At 44.2% G+C, this 17,956-nt stretch overlaps 1 protein-coding gene across 2 annotated transcripts in view; it reads right to left on the reverse strand.

The window, feature by feature from the left end:
* ACBD6 (acyl-CoA binding domain containing 6) overlaps positions 1–17,956 on the reverse strand; it is a 188,839-nt gene that overhangs the window by 31,471 nt on the left and 139,412 nt on the right. For both annotated transcript variants that reach the window (XM_058660737.1, XM_004598636.3), the window contains exon 7: positions 1,651–1,681. In XM_058660737.1, coding sequence (XP_058516720.1) covers positions 1,651–1,681 — 31 coding nt within the window. The remainder of the gene's footprint in view (positions 1–1,650; positions 1,682–17,956) is intronic.

The following is a 17,956-nucleotide window of genomic DNA, read 5'->3' on the forward strand; positions in this document are numbered from 1 at the left end:
ATGTTCCATTTGTATTTAAAAAAAATATATATATTCTGTTCTTGTTGGATGGAGATTCTAAACAAGTGTGTCAGTTGTGGCTGGTGGGTTATTGTACAAGTGTCCTATTTCCCTGTTCATACTGCTTAGTTGTTACACCCATTATTGAAAAAGAGATCCTGAAATTTCCAAGTGTTTTTGAATTGCCAATTTTGTCCTCAAGTTTTGTCAGTTTTTGCTTCACCTGTTACGATGCTGCTATTACATGTATTTGTGTTTATAACTGCTATATTTTCTTGGCAGACTGATGCAATTTGTCATTACAAAATATTCCTCTTTATCTCCAGTAGTATTTTTCTTTTAAAATATATTTTATCTTAACTGGTAAACATCACTTTTCTGTGGCTGTTGTGTGCACGCTATCTTTCTCCCATAGCTTTACTATTTATTTTATTTTAAAGATTTCTACATGTATATGATTGGAAGATAGAGATTGAAATTGAGTTCTAGTTCACTACCCAAATGGCTCCAACAATCAGGGCTGGGCCCGAGTGAGACCAGGAGCGGGGAATTCCACCCATGTCTCCATGTGGCAGGAATTTGATGCTTCAGCCTTCAGTTGCAGCATCCCAGGTGCACTGGTAAGGAACTGGATCAGAAGTGCGTGGTAGACAGTGTGAACCAGCAGTAGGATATGAATGTGGGTGTTCCAAGTGGGTAGCTTGACCTGCTGGGTCTCCATGCCTACCTCAATCCTTTATTTTCAAACTATCTTTGAATCTAAAAGGGATTTTCCATAGAAAGAATATAGTGGCGCATTAACAATATGCCTTTTGACTGTTTAACTCAGTCTCACTTGTTATTGCCGACACAGCTGGATTTACATCTGTCATTTTACCTTTTATTCTCTATAGGCATCACATCCTTTCGTTTCCTCTATTTCTCCATTATTGCAGTTCTAATGAATGCGGTCTTTCTATCAAAATATGTTACTGTATTGTGCAAGATTCTACAATGTGTATGTGCTGGGAGGAAGTGAGGAGAATGATGAAGGTTTCGTGATGTGGTACTACCAGTCCAGTGATACTGATCTAAGTGCAGGCGGGCAGCACAGCACGTACAGCATGGGTCCACTGGACAAGCGGTGACTCAGGACCCAGACAGAGCAGGGTACTGTGAAATTTCATCATACTATCAGAATATCATGAGAATTAGAATTTATGAAATTTTTTACTCTGACATTTTCCATTTAATATTTTCAGACTGTAGTTGACTACAAGTAATTCAAATCACAAAAAGCAAAACTATGAATGAAGGCAAACTACTGTACATCAAGAAAGAATTTCTTACAGAGGACATATTCGATTCCACAGTGACCATAATTAGTGTCATAGTGGTACTGAGGGTACCAAGGATGAAACAGCAAATCCCCACAGGGGTTGGAGGAACCTCCATTTCTGGGAGTTAAGAAATGTTTAATTTGCTGTGAGTGTGCCAATCAGAATGTTAAGATAACTCCAGTTTTATAAGTTATTGATCTATTTTTTTGGATGATCAAAAGATTATTTCACTTCTATGTGCCATTGTTTTTTGATCCCTGTGAAAGTTGGACAAAGTTGAGATGAATAAGCAAAATATTCAAGTCTGATGATTAATTTAGAAACATCTTACCATAGTGTAGAGCTGTCTGACCTTCATTGTCCTGTAAGAGAAACAAACCATGTATTTTAGAAGTCTGAGTAGCTGCAGAAGTATGAAAATGCATGCGTTATAACCAGTTCACCTGCTAACAGCAAAGTTCCACAGGTTTCACAGACCCAGGGAAGTCAGCTGTCAGTTCTTTGACTTATCAGTAACTTGTGAGCAAGCTTTCCACCTTGACAACAGAAGAGAGCTGTAATGTGAGCACGACACCACAGCCACAGCAGAGTGACAGAACAAACATATGCAGGCAATAAATCAAAGGCAACCCCTTAAAACGTGACAGTTTGGTTTCTCAATTACTGGCAGAAAAACTGACAATGCATCTTTCATTTTTTCGGTAGTAGAATGTTTCTATGTTTGCTCCCAAACCTGAGGTGTCTATGATTTATAGTAAGAGTAGCATTAAAAAAAAAAAGTGTATCTATTTGAAACGCAACTATCTGAAATCAAAAATGCCTTACAGCTTCGGGCTTAGGGCAGGCTTAAGCCACTGCCTGGGACACTGGCATCCCATATTGGAGCGTTAAAAGTTGTTTAGTCCAGATCCAATTCGGCTCCCTGCCAATGTGCCAGGGACGGCAGCAGAGGATGGCTCAAGTACCTGGGTCTCTGCCAACCGTGGGGGAGAACCTGGATGTTATTCTTGGCTCCTGGCTTTAGTCTGGCCTAGCCCTGGCTGTTGTAGTCACTTGGAGAATAAACTAACAGATGGAAGATCTCTCTCTCTCTGTCACTTTGCCTTACAAATAAAGAAATAAATCTTCAAAAACACTTATAATCAGATTTAAGATAACAGTTTGGGAACTTTTCAAAGAAACATAAACACTTTATTATGGAAGATGAAGTACTGTTTACATACAGTTAAAAAGTGATTAAACAAGTACTTTTTTTTTGCAGAATACACATTATTTATTTATTTTTAATTTATTTTTAATACAAAGTCAGATATATAGAGAGGAGGAGAGACAGAGGAAAAATCGTCCGTCCGATGATTCACTCCCTTAGTGACTACAATGGCTGGTGCTGTGCCGATCCGGAGCCAGGAGCCAGGAGCCAGGAACTTCCTCCAGGTCTCCGACGCGGGTGCAGGGTCCCAAAGCATTGGGCCATCCTTGACTGCTTTCCCAGGCCACAAGCAGGGAGCTGGATGGGAAGTGGAGCTGCTGGGATTAGAACCGGCGCCCATATGGGATCCTCGCATGTTCAAGGCAAGGACCCTAGCTGCTAGGCCACTGTGCTGGGCCTTAAACAAGCACTTCTAGCACATTAAATATACAGAATATCCTTCAAAGTCAAAGGAAGATAATGAGAGATTGTGATTTTCGTCATAGTAACCTTTGGTGGGTAAGATCAGACAGCAGTATACGCAACAGGATAAAACAAGGACAAGTTAGTAGCTTTTTAATGCTGTTTATAGGCTCACAAATTCTAGGCTAATAAGGTTAGGTTTCCTAAGCAGACGACATAAGGAGCTAAGACTTCAGAACATACATTTCAGAAGTTAAATCCAAAAGCTCCTGGAGATTAGTTGGGGATTTCAACTTTTCAGTTATTATTTTTTAAAAGATTGATTTATTTTTACTGGAAAGGCAGATTTACAGAAAGGAGGCGAGACAGAGACAGGTCTTCTGTCTGCTGGTTCATTCCCCAGGTGGCCACAACAGCCGGAGCTGAGTCAGTCCTTTAGGGTCTCCTACATGGGTGGAGGGTCCCAAGGCTCTGGGCCATCCTCGACTGCTTTCCCAGGCTACAGGCAGGGGCCGGGTGGGAAATGGAGCATAAGTAACACACACACGAACCGGCACCCAAACGGGATCCCGGTATGTGCAAGATAAAGACTTTAGTTACTAGGCTACCATGCTGGGCCCTTCAGTTACTTTTTTAAAAAAAGTACCAAGATTGACTAACTTGGTATATTCATGCTAACTAGAACAGATCCCTGAATTATTTTTCAGCATGCTACCTCTTTAATTGGGAGCAACTGATTCCATTACATGAGTACCAATCAGGCAACAGGCAGATGAGAACTAGGTGCTTGTAACCCGATACTCAATTCCTAATGTGTGTGGCCACTGCTATGTCTCTGGCAGTTAAGAACACATGCTAGGGCCTGGCTCGATAACGTAGTGGTTAAAGTCCTCTCCTTGCACGCGCCAGCATCCCATATGGGTGCCGGTTCTAATCCTGGGGGCTCCGCTTCCCATCCAGCTCCCTGCTTGTGGCCTGGGAAAGCAGTCGAGGATGGCCCAATGCCTTGGGACCCTGCACCTGTGTGGGAGACCTGGAAGAGCTCCTGGCTCCTGGCTTCAGATTGGCGCAGTACCAGTTGTTGCGCTCACTTGGGGAGTGAATCATCGGACGGACAAAAGATCTTTCTGTCTCTCCTCTCTGTATATCTGCCTTTCAAATAAAAATAAATAAGTCTTAAACAATTAAAAAGAACACATGCTAAATTATTCTGATGACGCACTGGGACAGGGTGATATTATGACAGCAACCAATACTCCTGGGGACCCTGCATTTGCTTTTTCATGGTTGCTTTTCAATGTAAAAAAACTTCATTGTATTTGAGAGCAAAGGAGAGAGAGAGAAAGAAAGAGAAGGGGGTGGGGGAGAGAGAGAAAAAGAGAATAAATAAATTATTCTACCGAAGATTCATTTTCCAATTCACAAATGCCTGTAATAGTGAGGTTGGGCTAGGCTGAAACCAGAAGTCACAACTCACTGCAGGTCTTCCAGGGGAGGGGCAGGAATCTAACCACGTGGCCCACGTGGCCCACCACCTGCCACTTGCCAAGGTGCAGTTAGCAGGAAGCTGGGGTCAGAAGCAGAGTCAGGTACAACGCGAGGAGTGGACAGCCCAAGCAGCATCCTAACTGCTGCACCAAAACCAATCAGGCTGACAATTTTCCAAAGCAGAGCCAGAGGATGGAAGTTAGTGTTTAGGGAAGCTCCTTTCCTCTCTGATCAAACAAAGCACATGAAAAAAATCCAGACACAATACGACAAATATTGTGTACCTAGACAAGATCCCCTTAGTAGGCCAATTCACAGATGCAATGTAGAATGCTGACCACCAGGGACCAGGCTCAGTGCAGCCTGGGCAATGATGGTTAGGCAGCGATGCTGGATGGATTTACGCTCACCGAATTGTACATTTCAAAGTAGCCAATATGGGGAAGCCTGTTATGTGCACTTTCCCATACTAAGAAAAATGAAAGGTAGGGGGTTTGAGCCCCAAACTCCAGGAGACTGAAGGAAACCAGGCTGTGGCATGACACAATGAGGCAATCATAAACAAAAAATTGCCGAGAGACTGAAAGTATGTGTTCTATTTCAGCTGTGCCCCAGAAACATGTCATCTTCTTGCTGCTTGCCAACGAAGTCCTGCCTGGCAGGATGCAAGGCATTTTACGTCCAAGTCTTTCTCACCCTTTTCCATTCTCTCTCCATCCATTCTGTGACCACCAGTTCTCCGTAGTAATGCCTATCTGGAGGATACTGCATCCCCCAGCGGAGTACCTGGGTCTGGCTCCTGACTCCGGCCAAGGAGACACTATGAGGATGTGACGGCGGCTCATACAACTGAATTGCCGCCACTCACGTGGGAGACCCGCTCAGTCAGTCCTGAGTGAACCAGCTAGTGGGAGCTCTCTCAGGCTGTCAAACAAACACAGAATAAAAAAGAACTGGATTTTCACAGTTGTACACTGTTTGAAAACTATCATTCAATCCTTTAGAGATGTGTCTCGCTCTTTTCTAAAATTCCTCTTTCAAACACCCGAGTATTTCAGACAGGTTCATTATGTAGTTACTGTATTTCCGGGGAGGGGGAGGTGTGCCGCTACTAGCTGGGCCTTTGTGGTACTGGCTGGCTGTGCTACTCACTGAAGGCTGCGTCCTGTGTGCTTTCTGCACTGCGGGTTCCTTTTCATTTGTTTATTTGGACTGAGAGAGAGAGAGGAAGGGAGGTGCTCAGAGTTAGAGAGAGGGGTGGCAATGGGACGGGAGGGGGGGAGAGAGAGAGAGAGAGAGAGAGAGATCTTCCATCTGCTGGCTCACTTTTCAGATGGTTCCAACAGCTGAGTGCTGGGCCAGAGTGAGGTCAGGACCCAGGCTTGATGCGAGGCTCCCGCATTGGTGGCAGGGGTCCAAACACCTGGGCTTAGTTCCATTGCTTTTCCCAGCATCCATATGGGACGCTTGTGTTAAAGGTGGCGGCTTTTCCCACTATGCCACAACGTTGATTCTCTTGTGGGTTTATTTTTAGGCTCATTTGGAGTGAAATTTTATCAGTGAAAAAAAAATCTGTGGAATTGGAAATATTTTATTAATAACTGTTTTAAGACTCAGTTTTCATCTATTTCTAGATTAGGTACTCTATCCAATATAATTTCTTTCTGTTCTACTAATACCAAGTGAGGTACTGATGAAATGATTAAATGCTTAGCTCAGAATGAACTCACAGAGAATCTCTTTCACACTAAGCCACTGATAACACTGCTGTTTCCTATGCGTAAACTCTGTAGCTAAGTTTTTAATTTTCTTTTTTTCTGTTGCTAAATGCACTTTATTGAACTGAACCAAGAGCTCCATTTCCAAGTCAAGCTTTCTATGTATTGTGCGGTCATGGTGATAACCAGCTTTGAGGCTGTAGTCCGGGAATGGGAATTCTCAAGTGGTCCTCCATTTCCTTTTTGTGACCGTAACGATGCTGAAGCTCTGGTTCAGTCACCCTTGGCCTGCCACCTCCACCACGATTAGCTCAAGAGTTAAGGAGCAACCTGCAGGAGCCATGCAAACAAGAATAACAGACCTGCACACAGGATTGGATTTGCCTACGATATGACTAATTAGAATTTTCTCCTTATCCAGTAATTTGATGCTTTAAACATTTTACTTTAGAAGTAGTGTTTCAAATGAATATATGACAGAGGAGGCACTCAAGGAAATTAGTGGAATTAGAAATAGTGATAAAAAATTTGAGCTAGTAACATAGTTTGAGGTAATTTTTAATATTATTTCTAAGCTTGGAACACACTGCCTCCTTGTGAGATCTGTGACCGCACACAAGAGGATTGAGTTACTGGCAATTCCAAAGTTTGAAAATGTATTTTATGACTCTTTCTCTAAGCATTTTCCTAGCGATATAAGTTCAAGCTTCTTGCTTTAGGTTCTTGGCTTTTTGTTTTTGTTTTTTTTGAAAACTACAGATACGGTTACTACAACGTGTAATTAGAGAACCAGGCAGCTTCAGCCAGCTGACTTTTCGACAAATTAGAATGTTAACCTTTACACATTTGAACATTAAAACACCACCCTATAAATTTTTTTTTGCTGTAATTCTTCCTGAAGCACACTTCTACTTCTGTTTCTCACTCCATGTAGAGGACACAGAAGAAGATTTAATCTTCCTGTGATGAGTTGAAGCTAGCATCCCAATTAGATGATACTCCTCAAAATCTGACACCATGTCATTGCACTCACTGTAATCCTCTAACATAAATGACGCCTTTCCAGGGCACCGGGACCACGAGGCAATCTGGCCTTCCACTAAACGGCCCCACATCACTTTTTTTTTTTTTAGATTTTCATTTTTACTTTTATTACAAAGTCAGATATACAGAGAGGAGGAGAGACAGAGAGGAAGTGGAGCTGCCGGGATTAGAACCGGCGACCATATGGGATCCTGGCGAGGACCTTAGCCACCAGGCCACACTGCCAGGCCCCCCACATTACTTTTGTTTCTGGCCAAGGCTGACTTAAGTCTCTCTCTGAGAGCTGCTCCTCAGTCTTAGTCTTATCAATTACCCCTTGTTATCGTGAGTGTGCCTTTATGGTGTGCCTCTGTCATCTGCTGAAGGCTGGAAACTGGACAAGCAAGACCCTTAAGCCACGCCTAGAATTAGGGAAGAGTTTTGGAGCAATGGTCTGGTGGTGGTCCCTCAGCATGGCTGGGGGGCAGCTTTGCCTCAGATCTGTGTGTTTCATCTTCATGGTAGCTTTAGGTCATAATCTCAATCAGTACTTATCAAATTATAATTCTTTTTTAGGTCATGGAAGTTTTAGTGCATATGGAATTTACTGTGCCGATCCAAAACCAGGAGCCAGGAGGTTCTTCCAGGTCTCCCATGCAGGTGCAGAGTCCCAAGACTTTGGGCTGTCCTTGACTGCTTTCCCAGACCACAAGTAGGGAGCTGGACGGGAAGCGGGGCCACCAGGATTAGAACCGGTAACCATATGGGATCCGCGTGCGTGCAAGGAGAGGACTTTAGACGCTAAGCTACCATGCACGGCTTTCTCAGTCATTTTTGAAGGCAACTAAGCACATTTGTACCTACAAAAATATTCTGAAAAATTAAGTATACTTTGCAAATTGTAGCTAAAATGACTGCACTAACTCTAATATCATACTAAAATTGCTGGTGGGGGCCTGGAATAAAAAATCGAGTGTAAATGAGCAGCTGAAACTAAAGAATGGATAATACATGTGCTGTGTCCAGCAGGTGGTTTTCTTAGCTTTGTCTAAGCATTGGAGACTCGCAAGTCCGCCGTTGGGCGGGCACACTGATCATCAATTTATTTAGAAGAGCTTCAGACAGCCACTAGACACCACTGAGAACACTGTCATGAGAGCCCCTGCAGTAATCCACGTGGAAATGGACCAGCCACCAGAGCTCTCTTCCAGAAGCAACAGCTCTGGGGTAAGAAAGCCACGTCAGTGGATGTGGCATGTCTGTCGGCATGTCCTGCTCATCCCAACACTCACCGTATCTTGTAACACAGCTTCAAGGGACACACAAAGGATATATAATTACAAGACATTCAGACCAATGCAATGAACAATGTCCCCATCAATTTATCAGTGAGAATATCATATTTATCTTGAACAATGTTACTTATCAATAATATTGGTATCCTAACGGTATCAATTTATCAGGGAACTTGGACGGGTTTTACCTAAGATCAGATGTCCATGCAGCAGGGGAAAGTGTAGTCAATTTTCTTCTTTCTTTAAATTTTATTTATTCTTATTGGAAATGCAGATCAGATTTACAGAGAGAAAGACCTTCCATCCATTGGTCTACTCCTCAGGTGGCTACAACGTCTGAAGCTGAGCCAATCTGAAGCCAGAAGCCAGGAGATTCTTCCAGGTCTCCCACGTGGGTGCAGGGTCCCAAGGCTTTGGGTCATCCTCTGCTGCTTTCCCAGGCCACAAGCAGGGAGCTGGATGGGAAGTGGAGCAGCCAGAACACAAATCTGCACCCATATGGAATTATGGAGCTTGGAAGCTGAGGATTTAGACACTTAACCACTGCGCTGGGCCCTAGTCAATTTCCTAATACAGAATTAAACATACACAGCCATGGTCCTGGTCAATTGGCTAATCCCCCCACTGCAGGCACCAGGATCTCTTATGAGCACTGGTATATGGCCCAGCTGCTCCACTTCTCATCCAGTTCTCTGTTTGTAGCCTGGGAAAGCAGTAGTGAATAGCCCAACAGCTTGAGACCCTGCTTCTGCACTGGAGACCCAGAAGACGCTCCTGCTTTCCGGCTTTGAGTCGGCTCAGCTCTGGCTTTTGTGGCTACTTAGGGAGTGAACCAGCAGATAGAAAATCTCTCTATGTCTCTTTCTCTCTGTAAAATCTATCTTTCCAATAAAAATAAATGAATGTTTTTAAAAAAAATCATACATAGCCAGAATTTCCTTCCAGAAGCTTAATTCGAAATACTTTCGGGATATCAGAAGACTTTGCCAACTGTCAGTGTGATTAAGTCTTTTTTCCATGCCACATGCTCCTTGCTTCTTTTGCCTAACTATACCTAAGAGGCCTGGGATACAATATTATATTTTACTATATTTGGCTGTTTAAATCAAGGGAACTTGACAGAATAATACCAAGGCAGTATGGCCAATGCAAAGCATATTGAAAGAATAGATATTTGAAGATGCTTAAGATAATGGGGGCCTATAATTCCACTTCTGGGAATTTATCCCCAAAGAAAAATGGTTCTCTCCAAGTCTTCATGTTAGTAGGTGGCTTGGTATTTCACTCTATTATTTATCCAGCTTAAAGTCAGGAATAGGTGCTCCACCTTTGATAAATCTTTCCCTCATTCACTATATCTAATCCATATGCAATTCCAACTGGTCCTACATCTAAAATATCAGGTCAAATCAAGTAGTTATTGGGAAGCAGAATTAAAAGATTATTTTAGTACTAATTTCTTCCAAATCCATGCACAGTTGTATCTTCAACAAGTTCATAGAAAATGTACATCATTTAAAATTGCATATTCAAAAAATTTGCTTTGAGCATATTCTTCATTGGCAGTGTAATTGTATATGCTTATGGAGTACAGTGTGACATTTCAACGATGTGTACGTTCACGCTGTGTGCTGATCAGACTGCGGTAAGGGGCACATCCATCATCTCACACATTTGTTATTTCTTTGTGTTGGAGACATTCACCATCTCTGGTAACTTAAAAAAATCCTAGATTAACATGAAATACTTGTGTATTTTTATGGGGTGCAGGGCGATATTTCAACAGGTACACAGAGCTTCAGGCAACCTCATCAGGGAGTTATTCTTTCCATTCCTTAGACTGGGAGGCAGTTTCCCCCACCATGTAAAGGACACTGCACTCCATGACAGCTACCTGTCTCGGTGCCTGTTATTTAATCTCCCCATGTCTTCATTCTTCACTTTTTTTTTATGGCAAAGTAAACTTATCTTTTAATGCCCTTCTTACACAAGCCTTTTGAAGTGCCCTTGATCTTCTCTGTTACTACCAGTTATGGCCTGACGTGTGCCTCCCAGACTGGAGGGATGGTTTACAAGCCAAGGACTACCGGGGGCTGCCAGCAAGCACTAGGAGCGAGAAGCAAGCAAGGATTCTCCTCTACAGGTTTAGAAAGGACAGTGGCTCAGCCGCCACTGAAATGGTGCTGATTTAAAGGACTGGTGGCATGTTGGAAATGACTGCACCACATCAGTACATATCTCCAATGTTTCCTACCTGGACTAATTCATCTCTTCCTCCCCTACCTCCCATCCTGCTACAACATATTCTTCAGACAGTGGTTACAACAGCTTTTTCTAAAGTTAAATTACAGCATGCTACTATCTTGCTTAACATTTTTTAATGACTTTCTCTTGTATTTAGAATAAAGTCCAATACTCCTTAGGTATGGCCTAGGAGAGCAGCTGACAACTTTTTGGTGTTAGAACTCTGATATGAACTCTTCAAAATGATCAAGGATCTCGAAGAGCTTTTGTTTATGGGGTTAAAAATCTATCAATATTTACCATATTGAAGAATAAAGCTGAGAAATTAACAAATCCATCATATATTACTGTGTCACAATTTTTTTATTGATTACATTGCAACATGTGACACAGTTTTATAGGCACTGGGATTCCCCCCTCCCCCCCAAGCTCCCCAAATCCCCCCCCATGGTGGATTCCTCCACTTTGTTGCATTATCACAGTTCAAATTCAGTTGAGATTCTTTCATTGCAAGCATCTACCAAGCATAAAGTCCAGCATCTTATTACCCAGATAAGTTTAACGGTTTCTTAGGCAGACCCTCTCTGGTCTGAAGGTAGAGCCGGCAGAGTATCATCCCGATCAATTAAAAGCCCCAACATTACATCAGTAACAATTTATAACGTTATGGAATTAGTTGACTGTGTCACAATTTTAAAAATGAAAAAGAAAAACTAGAATATATTATTTTGTGTTTTTGAAATTCCTTCAATGTCTGGCTAGCTAAAAACAGCTGGCTATATACACCTAGTTCTGTGGTCCATCTACTGTAATACCATATGCAATGTGGTCACTGGAAAATGCTACACTCTTGAGAGCACAAATGTGAAATGGGCAAATAAAGGTTTTGGAATTAGCATGAAATAATCCTGACTTCAGGGACCCTATACACCAAAAAATTTTTACCAGTCAATCAATTGAACAGTCAGTCATGGATTCACACAATTCTGTTTCTACAGAAACGTTCATTAAACAAAATTTATTCATTCAACAATTATTTACTCAGTGTCTACCACACACCAGACTAAACTCTAAAAAAAGACAAAAAAAAAAAAAAAAGACAAATATCTGTCCTAACAAGAGGAGGAGAAATACATCAAAGAAATGAAATAAAACACACAGGAGGTTAGGTGATGTGAAACGACAGGGAGAAAGCAGGAAAGGAGGACAGGAAACCCTAGGGAGTGGGCAGGAAGGTAACACAAAGAAGGCAGTTCGGGCTGGCCTTCCCGAGAGGTAACTGGGGCTGAAAAACTGTAAGGTGGAAAGGGAAGAAGTTGTGTGAATCTCTCAGGTGAGAAATGGAACTAGACGTGCAAGTACAAATGCTCTGCCCAACATGTCTGAGGAACTGAAGGAAGCCGCTGCGTGTCCGGGCAGCGAAAGCAAGTGAGAGCAGCGAGAGCTGAAGTGAGCGGGCAACAGAGGGCCAGATGGCACAGGGCTTGCAGCAGACCAAGTGGTACAGGCCCCGGTAAGCCACTGTAAAGATTTTGGCTTTTATTCTAATTCCGTGGGAAGCCACCGCAGGGAGCTGTGCAGAGCAGGAGCTTGACTTGATTTACGGATGAAGAGGATTACTCTGGCTACTAGACTGAAAACAGAACAAGGTTAGCAGCAGCATTAGACAGGAAGCTATTTCAACAACTCCAACACCAACAAACACAATCGAGGTTAAAAATGATCTGGGCTTTAGTGTTAGCAGGAGGCAAAAGGAACATGATTTGTTGGTACAGAAGTGAATGCAAGAAAAAGAATAGTTGTAGGTTCCGCTAACAATCTGGCTTGATCAACAGGGACACAATTGCCATTAATTCGCATGGAAAAGACTTGGGGAGAAGCAGTTTTTGTAACATCAGGAGCTTATTAAGTTGGGGACGCCCTACCCAACATCTCAGGGAGATGTTAAACAGGCAGTTAGGTATGTGGCTCTGAATTTGAGAGGGGCACTGTGGGCTGGAGACAGGTACCTGTATGTGGCTCTGAATTTGAGAGGGGCACTGTGGGCTGGAGACAGGTACCTGTATGTGGCTCTGAATTTGAGAGGGGCACTGTGGGCTGGAGACAGGTACCTGTATGTGGCTCTGAATTTGAGAGGGGCACTATGGGCTGGAGACAGGTACCTGGGATTTATGAGTATATATTTAAAGCCTAGAGACTGTTTGAAATCACTAGGGAATACTGTTGCTGCTTTTTTTTTTTTTAAGATTTATTTATTTTTATTGCAAAGTCAGATATACAGAGAGGAGGAGAGACAGAGAGGAAGATCTTCCGTCTGATGATTCACTCCCCAAGTGACCACAATGGTCAGAGCTGAACTGATTCAAAGCCAGGAGCCAAGAGCTCTTTCAGGCCTCCGATGTAGGTGCAGGGTTCCAAGGCTTTGGGCCCATCCTCAACTGCTTTTCCAGGCCACAAGCAAGGAGCTGGATGGGAAGCGGGGCTGCCGGGATGAGAACCAGTGCCCATATGGGATCCCGGTGTGTGCAAGGTGAGGACTTCAGCTACTAGGCTACCAAGCTGGGCCCTGTTGTTGCTTTTAAGGATCATTTACTTGAAAGACAAGAGTTACAGAGATGGAGAGACAGAGAAAGAGATCTTCTATCTGTTGGTTCACTCCCAAAATGGCCGTAATGGTTGGGGCTGGGTAGGCCAAAGCCAGGAATCTGCCATCACAGGTGGCAGTTTAATCCTTGTACAATAGTGGTCAAGAACAATATTTTAAGAAAGAATAATTAGAGGCTGGCACCATGGTATAGTGAGTAATGCCTCCACCTGCGCCATTCCACATGGGTGCCGGTTGGAGTCCTCGCTGCTGCACTTCTGATCCCACTCCCTGCTACTGCACACCTGGGAAAGCAGTGGGAGATGGCCCAAGTGTTTCAGCCCCTGCCACTCCTGTGGGGAACCCAGAAGAAGGTCCTGGCTCCTGGGGCTTTGGACTGGCCATATAGGGAGTGAATAAGCAGATTCAAGATTCTCTCTGTAACTCTTCCTTTCAAATACATTAATTAAAAAAGGAAGAGACAATAAATTGTGACATGCTGCTGAAACTGAGCTCCTGTATAGTGCCTTTGATGTAGATACTAGGTACCAATAGGCCTCATCTCCCCAGGCTCCTTTTTAAGAAAAGGTAACAAACTTTTCTTGTCTTGCTTTTAGAGTTGCAAATCAATCTTTTACCACAATTAGTTCACTGAAGGGAGGGGTAAGCAGGCCCCAAAGGGATCATGGGATGATCATAAGATCCATGAGGTCATTAGTCTCCTGTATAGGGTGGGCTAGGCTGTAGCACTCACTGGTGAGAGCTGGAATGGGAGTGGGCTGGTTGGGCTAGGCCACAGCACGCTGCTGCAAGTGCCGGACCAGGGAATGAGCCATGTCAGGCTGGATTGCAGCCCCTGCCTCCACGGTCCGGGGGTGGAAATGGGTTTATAGGGGAACTTTGGGAATTTTTCTTGCTAGGTCACAGCTCCTGCTGGTGAATGTGAGAGAGGCAGGGCTGGAGCAGGTGGGGTTGGGTTAGTCCACAGCACCTGATGGCACATGTGAGCCAGGATGTGGTGTGGGCAAGGCTGGGCTTGGTTGCAGCACCCGCTGGTGAAAGCTGGGACTGGGGATGAGCCATGTTGGGCAGAGATTCATCAGCCACTGGGATTTGTGTGTGTCAGGTGTAGGGGTAGGTTGGGCTGAGCTAAGCCACAGCACATATGAATATGCACAAGAGCTGGAGGGGATTTGGGCAGGGCTGGGGTAGGCTGTAGTACGTGTTGGCACACGTGAAAGTCAGGGCTGGGGGTAGGCCTGGTGAGAGTTCATGAGGGTCATCCTGACTAGGCTCAGTACCCACTGGCATGTGTGAGAGAGCTGGGCACGTGATAGTCTGGGCAGGCTAGGCTGTAGCACACACTGGTTCATGTGGGAGATGGGGCTGGGAGCAGACCGAACAAGGCAGCTGCATCCAATGATGTGTGAGTTGGCAGGTGATAGATCAAACCTGATCTTGCACTAGCTGCTGAACACAAGAGTCAAGCCCGAGAGCACTCCTGGCAAAGTTTCTTGGGGGACACCACTGGACCACTGGACTCAAACCCTGGCTTCGGGGAAAATTCACAGGACATGTGGTCTTGACCTCTGAGTGCATGTGTTGGGACTGTGCCTCCTGTTCAATAGAGAACACACCCAGAAACACATGAAAGACATGACAGACAGCTCATCTGACCCAACTGAGGATTTGAAGTACCTTGTCAATGGAAAGCAGAACAGGTTGGACAACTCTCCTGGCCAGGATTTTCAGCAAATGTTTAGGTCTGTGGGTGCACTGAGCTGGACCTGGTCAGACAATAACTTGGGAAAGATTTTTTTCACCCTGGTGCAATGAAGCCGACAACATCTCAGAACTGTCAAGACCACTTAAGTAGCATCCTCAGAACATTCCTCCTCATAGTAGGGTCTCTAAGTTGACGTCAAATGACCATCTCAAGTGCTGGCTGTAATGACGCAGGAGGTGGGGTGGAGGGGAAATGGGGATAGAGGAAGGGAAGGGGGAGTCATCATACCTACAAAACTGCATCATGAAAAATACTAATAGCAGCAAAAAGGAACTTGAAATCTCCCCTATAGTTAATATATATTTTTAAAAATTTGCTTTGCTCATCTTAAAAATGGCTCTTTCTTGTTGCAATTTGTGCTTTTTCAGTTTCAATTTTATTTATTTATTTATTTAATTTGAAAGTCAGATATACAGAGAAGAGAGACAGAGAAGATCTTCCATTCGATGATTCACTCCCCAAGTGGCCACAACGGCAAGAGTTGTGCCGATTCGAAGCCAGGAGCCTGGAGCCTCTTCTGGGTCTCCCATGCGGGTGCAGGAATCCAAGATTTTGGGCTGTCCTCAGTTTTTCCAGGCCACAAGCAGGGAGCTGGATGGGAAGTGGAGCTGCTGAAATTAAACCAGTGGCCATACGGGATCGTGGTGCGTGTAAGGCGAGCACTTTAGCTGCTAGGCTACTATGCCGGGCCCTGTTAAATGTATCTTGACAACATGATGCTGAAGCCTCTGCCATTGTTTGTACTACAACGTCAGGATATGCTGAAGCGGCAGAGTGATGGGCTATGACTGTTTATGAAGGACTGTACTACTGTAACAATACAGGGATAAAAGACTTGGGGAGGGGACGGGGGAATCGAAGAGACTATGGAACTGTATCATACAATAATAAAAAAATAGTCAAAAGAGTAAATATCTGTTCCTATTTTAAAAAACAAACAAATAAATATGTATAGAACAAAAATTTGTTTTTGTTGGTTACATAGGTGAGGGGATTGCAGATCCATGCAGGTCTCTGGGTGGGATGTTAAGTCTGGTACTGAGGGTTTGTCCAGGAGTCTCTCATTGCACTGCCTAAAGCCCATTTTGCCATCATCAAAATTCCCTAAAGAACATTATGTTGCTGACCAAAGAAAAGCTAACATCATTGTAGACCAACCAGATACCTGGGCAGGAGCTGAACACCAATCCCTCAACCCCAACTTCAATCTATTGGAGCCTTGACCCTCAAACCTCAAGGGAGCCCAGGAATTAGCTAGCTGGTTCCTTGTTGTGTTCCTTACAACAAATATCGGCTGCCCCAATATCAATGCTTGGCTTGCTGCGCAGGGGGTGAGCAGACCCAGGTTCCGGGGATTCTGCAGCAATTCAACATCGCAAAGACTAGCAGCAGCCACTGTGTGTTAACAAACTGGAGATAACCGGTTTTCCCAACAGGAACAGCTGGAACGGTAGATGAGCACCTGATTCAAGGGATTCGAGGCATGATGGGAAAGGAGGAAACAGAATCTAAACAACTTTGACGTGGACTTTTCTTGTACACAGGGCAGCAGTCAGATGGTTGAGCTGTGAGGGTGATGAGACAGTGTTCTACACGGTCCATCCAGAAGAAAGAAAAAGTTGGTAATGAAGAAAAGACACACGGAGCATGAGCCTTGAGTGGGATGAACAGCAGCTCATACACAAAGGGCCGGGCCTCAGCCAAGAGGAAGGAAGGTGGACTGCTGTAGCCCAGAGGCAGGCAGGTATGGGCACAGAGGCTGGCAAGGACTGAGGAAGCTCTATTTCCTTAAACAGCAGAGACCATGGGTTAGGAAAGAGGTGTCTGAATTGCAAAGAGGAAAAAAAAAGGATGAAAGAATCACTTGACAGAGAATCCTGGAGAAATGTTCTATAAGTTGTGGGTAGCACTGAGGTCCCTATCAGCGACCTGTTTGTTTGTTTGTTTGTTTTTATTGGAAAGGCATATTTACAGAGAGAAGGAAAGACAGAAAGTTCACTCCCTAAATGGCTACAATGGTTGGAGCTGAACTGATCTCAAGTGAGGAGTCAGGTGCCTCTTCCAGGTCTTCTAAGCAGGTGCAGGGTTCCAAGGGTTTGGGTCATTCTCTGCTGCTTTCGCAGGTTGTAAGCAGGCCGCTGGATGGGAAGTGGAGCAGCTGGGACATGAACTGGTGCCCATATGGGATGCTGGCACTTGTAAGTGGAGGACAAGCCACTAAGCCACAGTGTTTGCCTCTGAGACCAGGGGTTTTTAATGTGAAGTGAGTGTGGTTCTGTAGTTTTCCTCAGCCATGCTCTGTGTGGATAGAGGCATGGGAGAACAGGAGGACATCTTTGCTTTCATTTTTCAGTCTAACTTACTTACTGTAAAACAGAAACAGCACAAAAGTAACAGTGGAACAGCCACAGTGTACAGTTACTAGGTAGCTATTAAAAATCAGGTTACAAAAACATATCCATGGGGCCCGGCGGCATGGCGTAGTGGTTAAGGTCCTCGCCTTGCACGTGCCGGGATCCCATATGGGCGCTGGTTCTAACCCCGGCAGCTCCACTTCCCATCCAGCTCCCTGCTTGTGGCCTGGGAAAGCAGTCGAGGACGGCCCAAAGCTTTGGGACCCTGCACCCGTGTGGGAGACCCGGAAGAGGCTCCTGGCTTCGGATTGGCTCAGCTCCAGCCGTTGTGGCTGCTTGGGGAGTGAATCATTGGATGGAATATCTTCCTCTTTGTCTCTCCTCCTCTCTGTATATCTGCCTTTGCAATAAAAATAAAAAAATAAATGTTTAAAAAAAAAGATCCATGAATATGAGAGATAGCAAATAATGTAGTTTAGAAACTATGTGGAGTCTGAATTCATTTTTGTTCTTAGAAAGTGTCTCTACCTATA

This window comes from Ochotona princeps, chromosome 2 (genome assembly GCF_030435755.1).
Source record: "Ochotona princeps isolate mOchPri1 chromosome 2, mOchPri1.hap1, whole genome shotgun sequence".
Lineage (NCBI taxonomy): Eukaryota > Metazoa > Chordata > Mammalia > Lagomorpha > Ochotonidae > Ochotona > Ochotona princeps.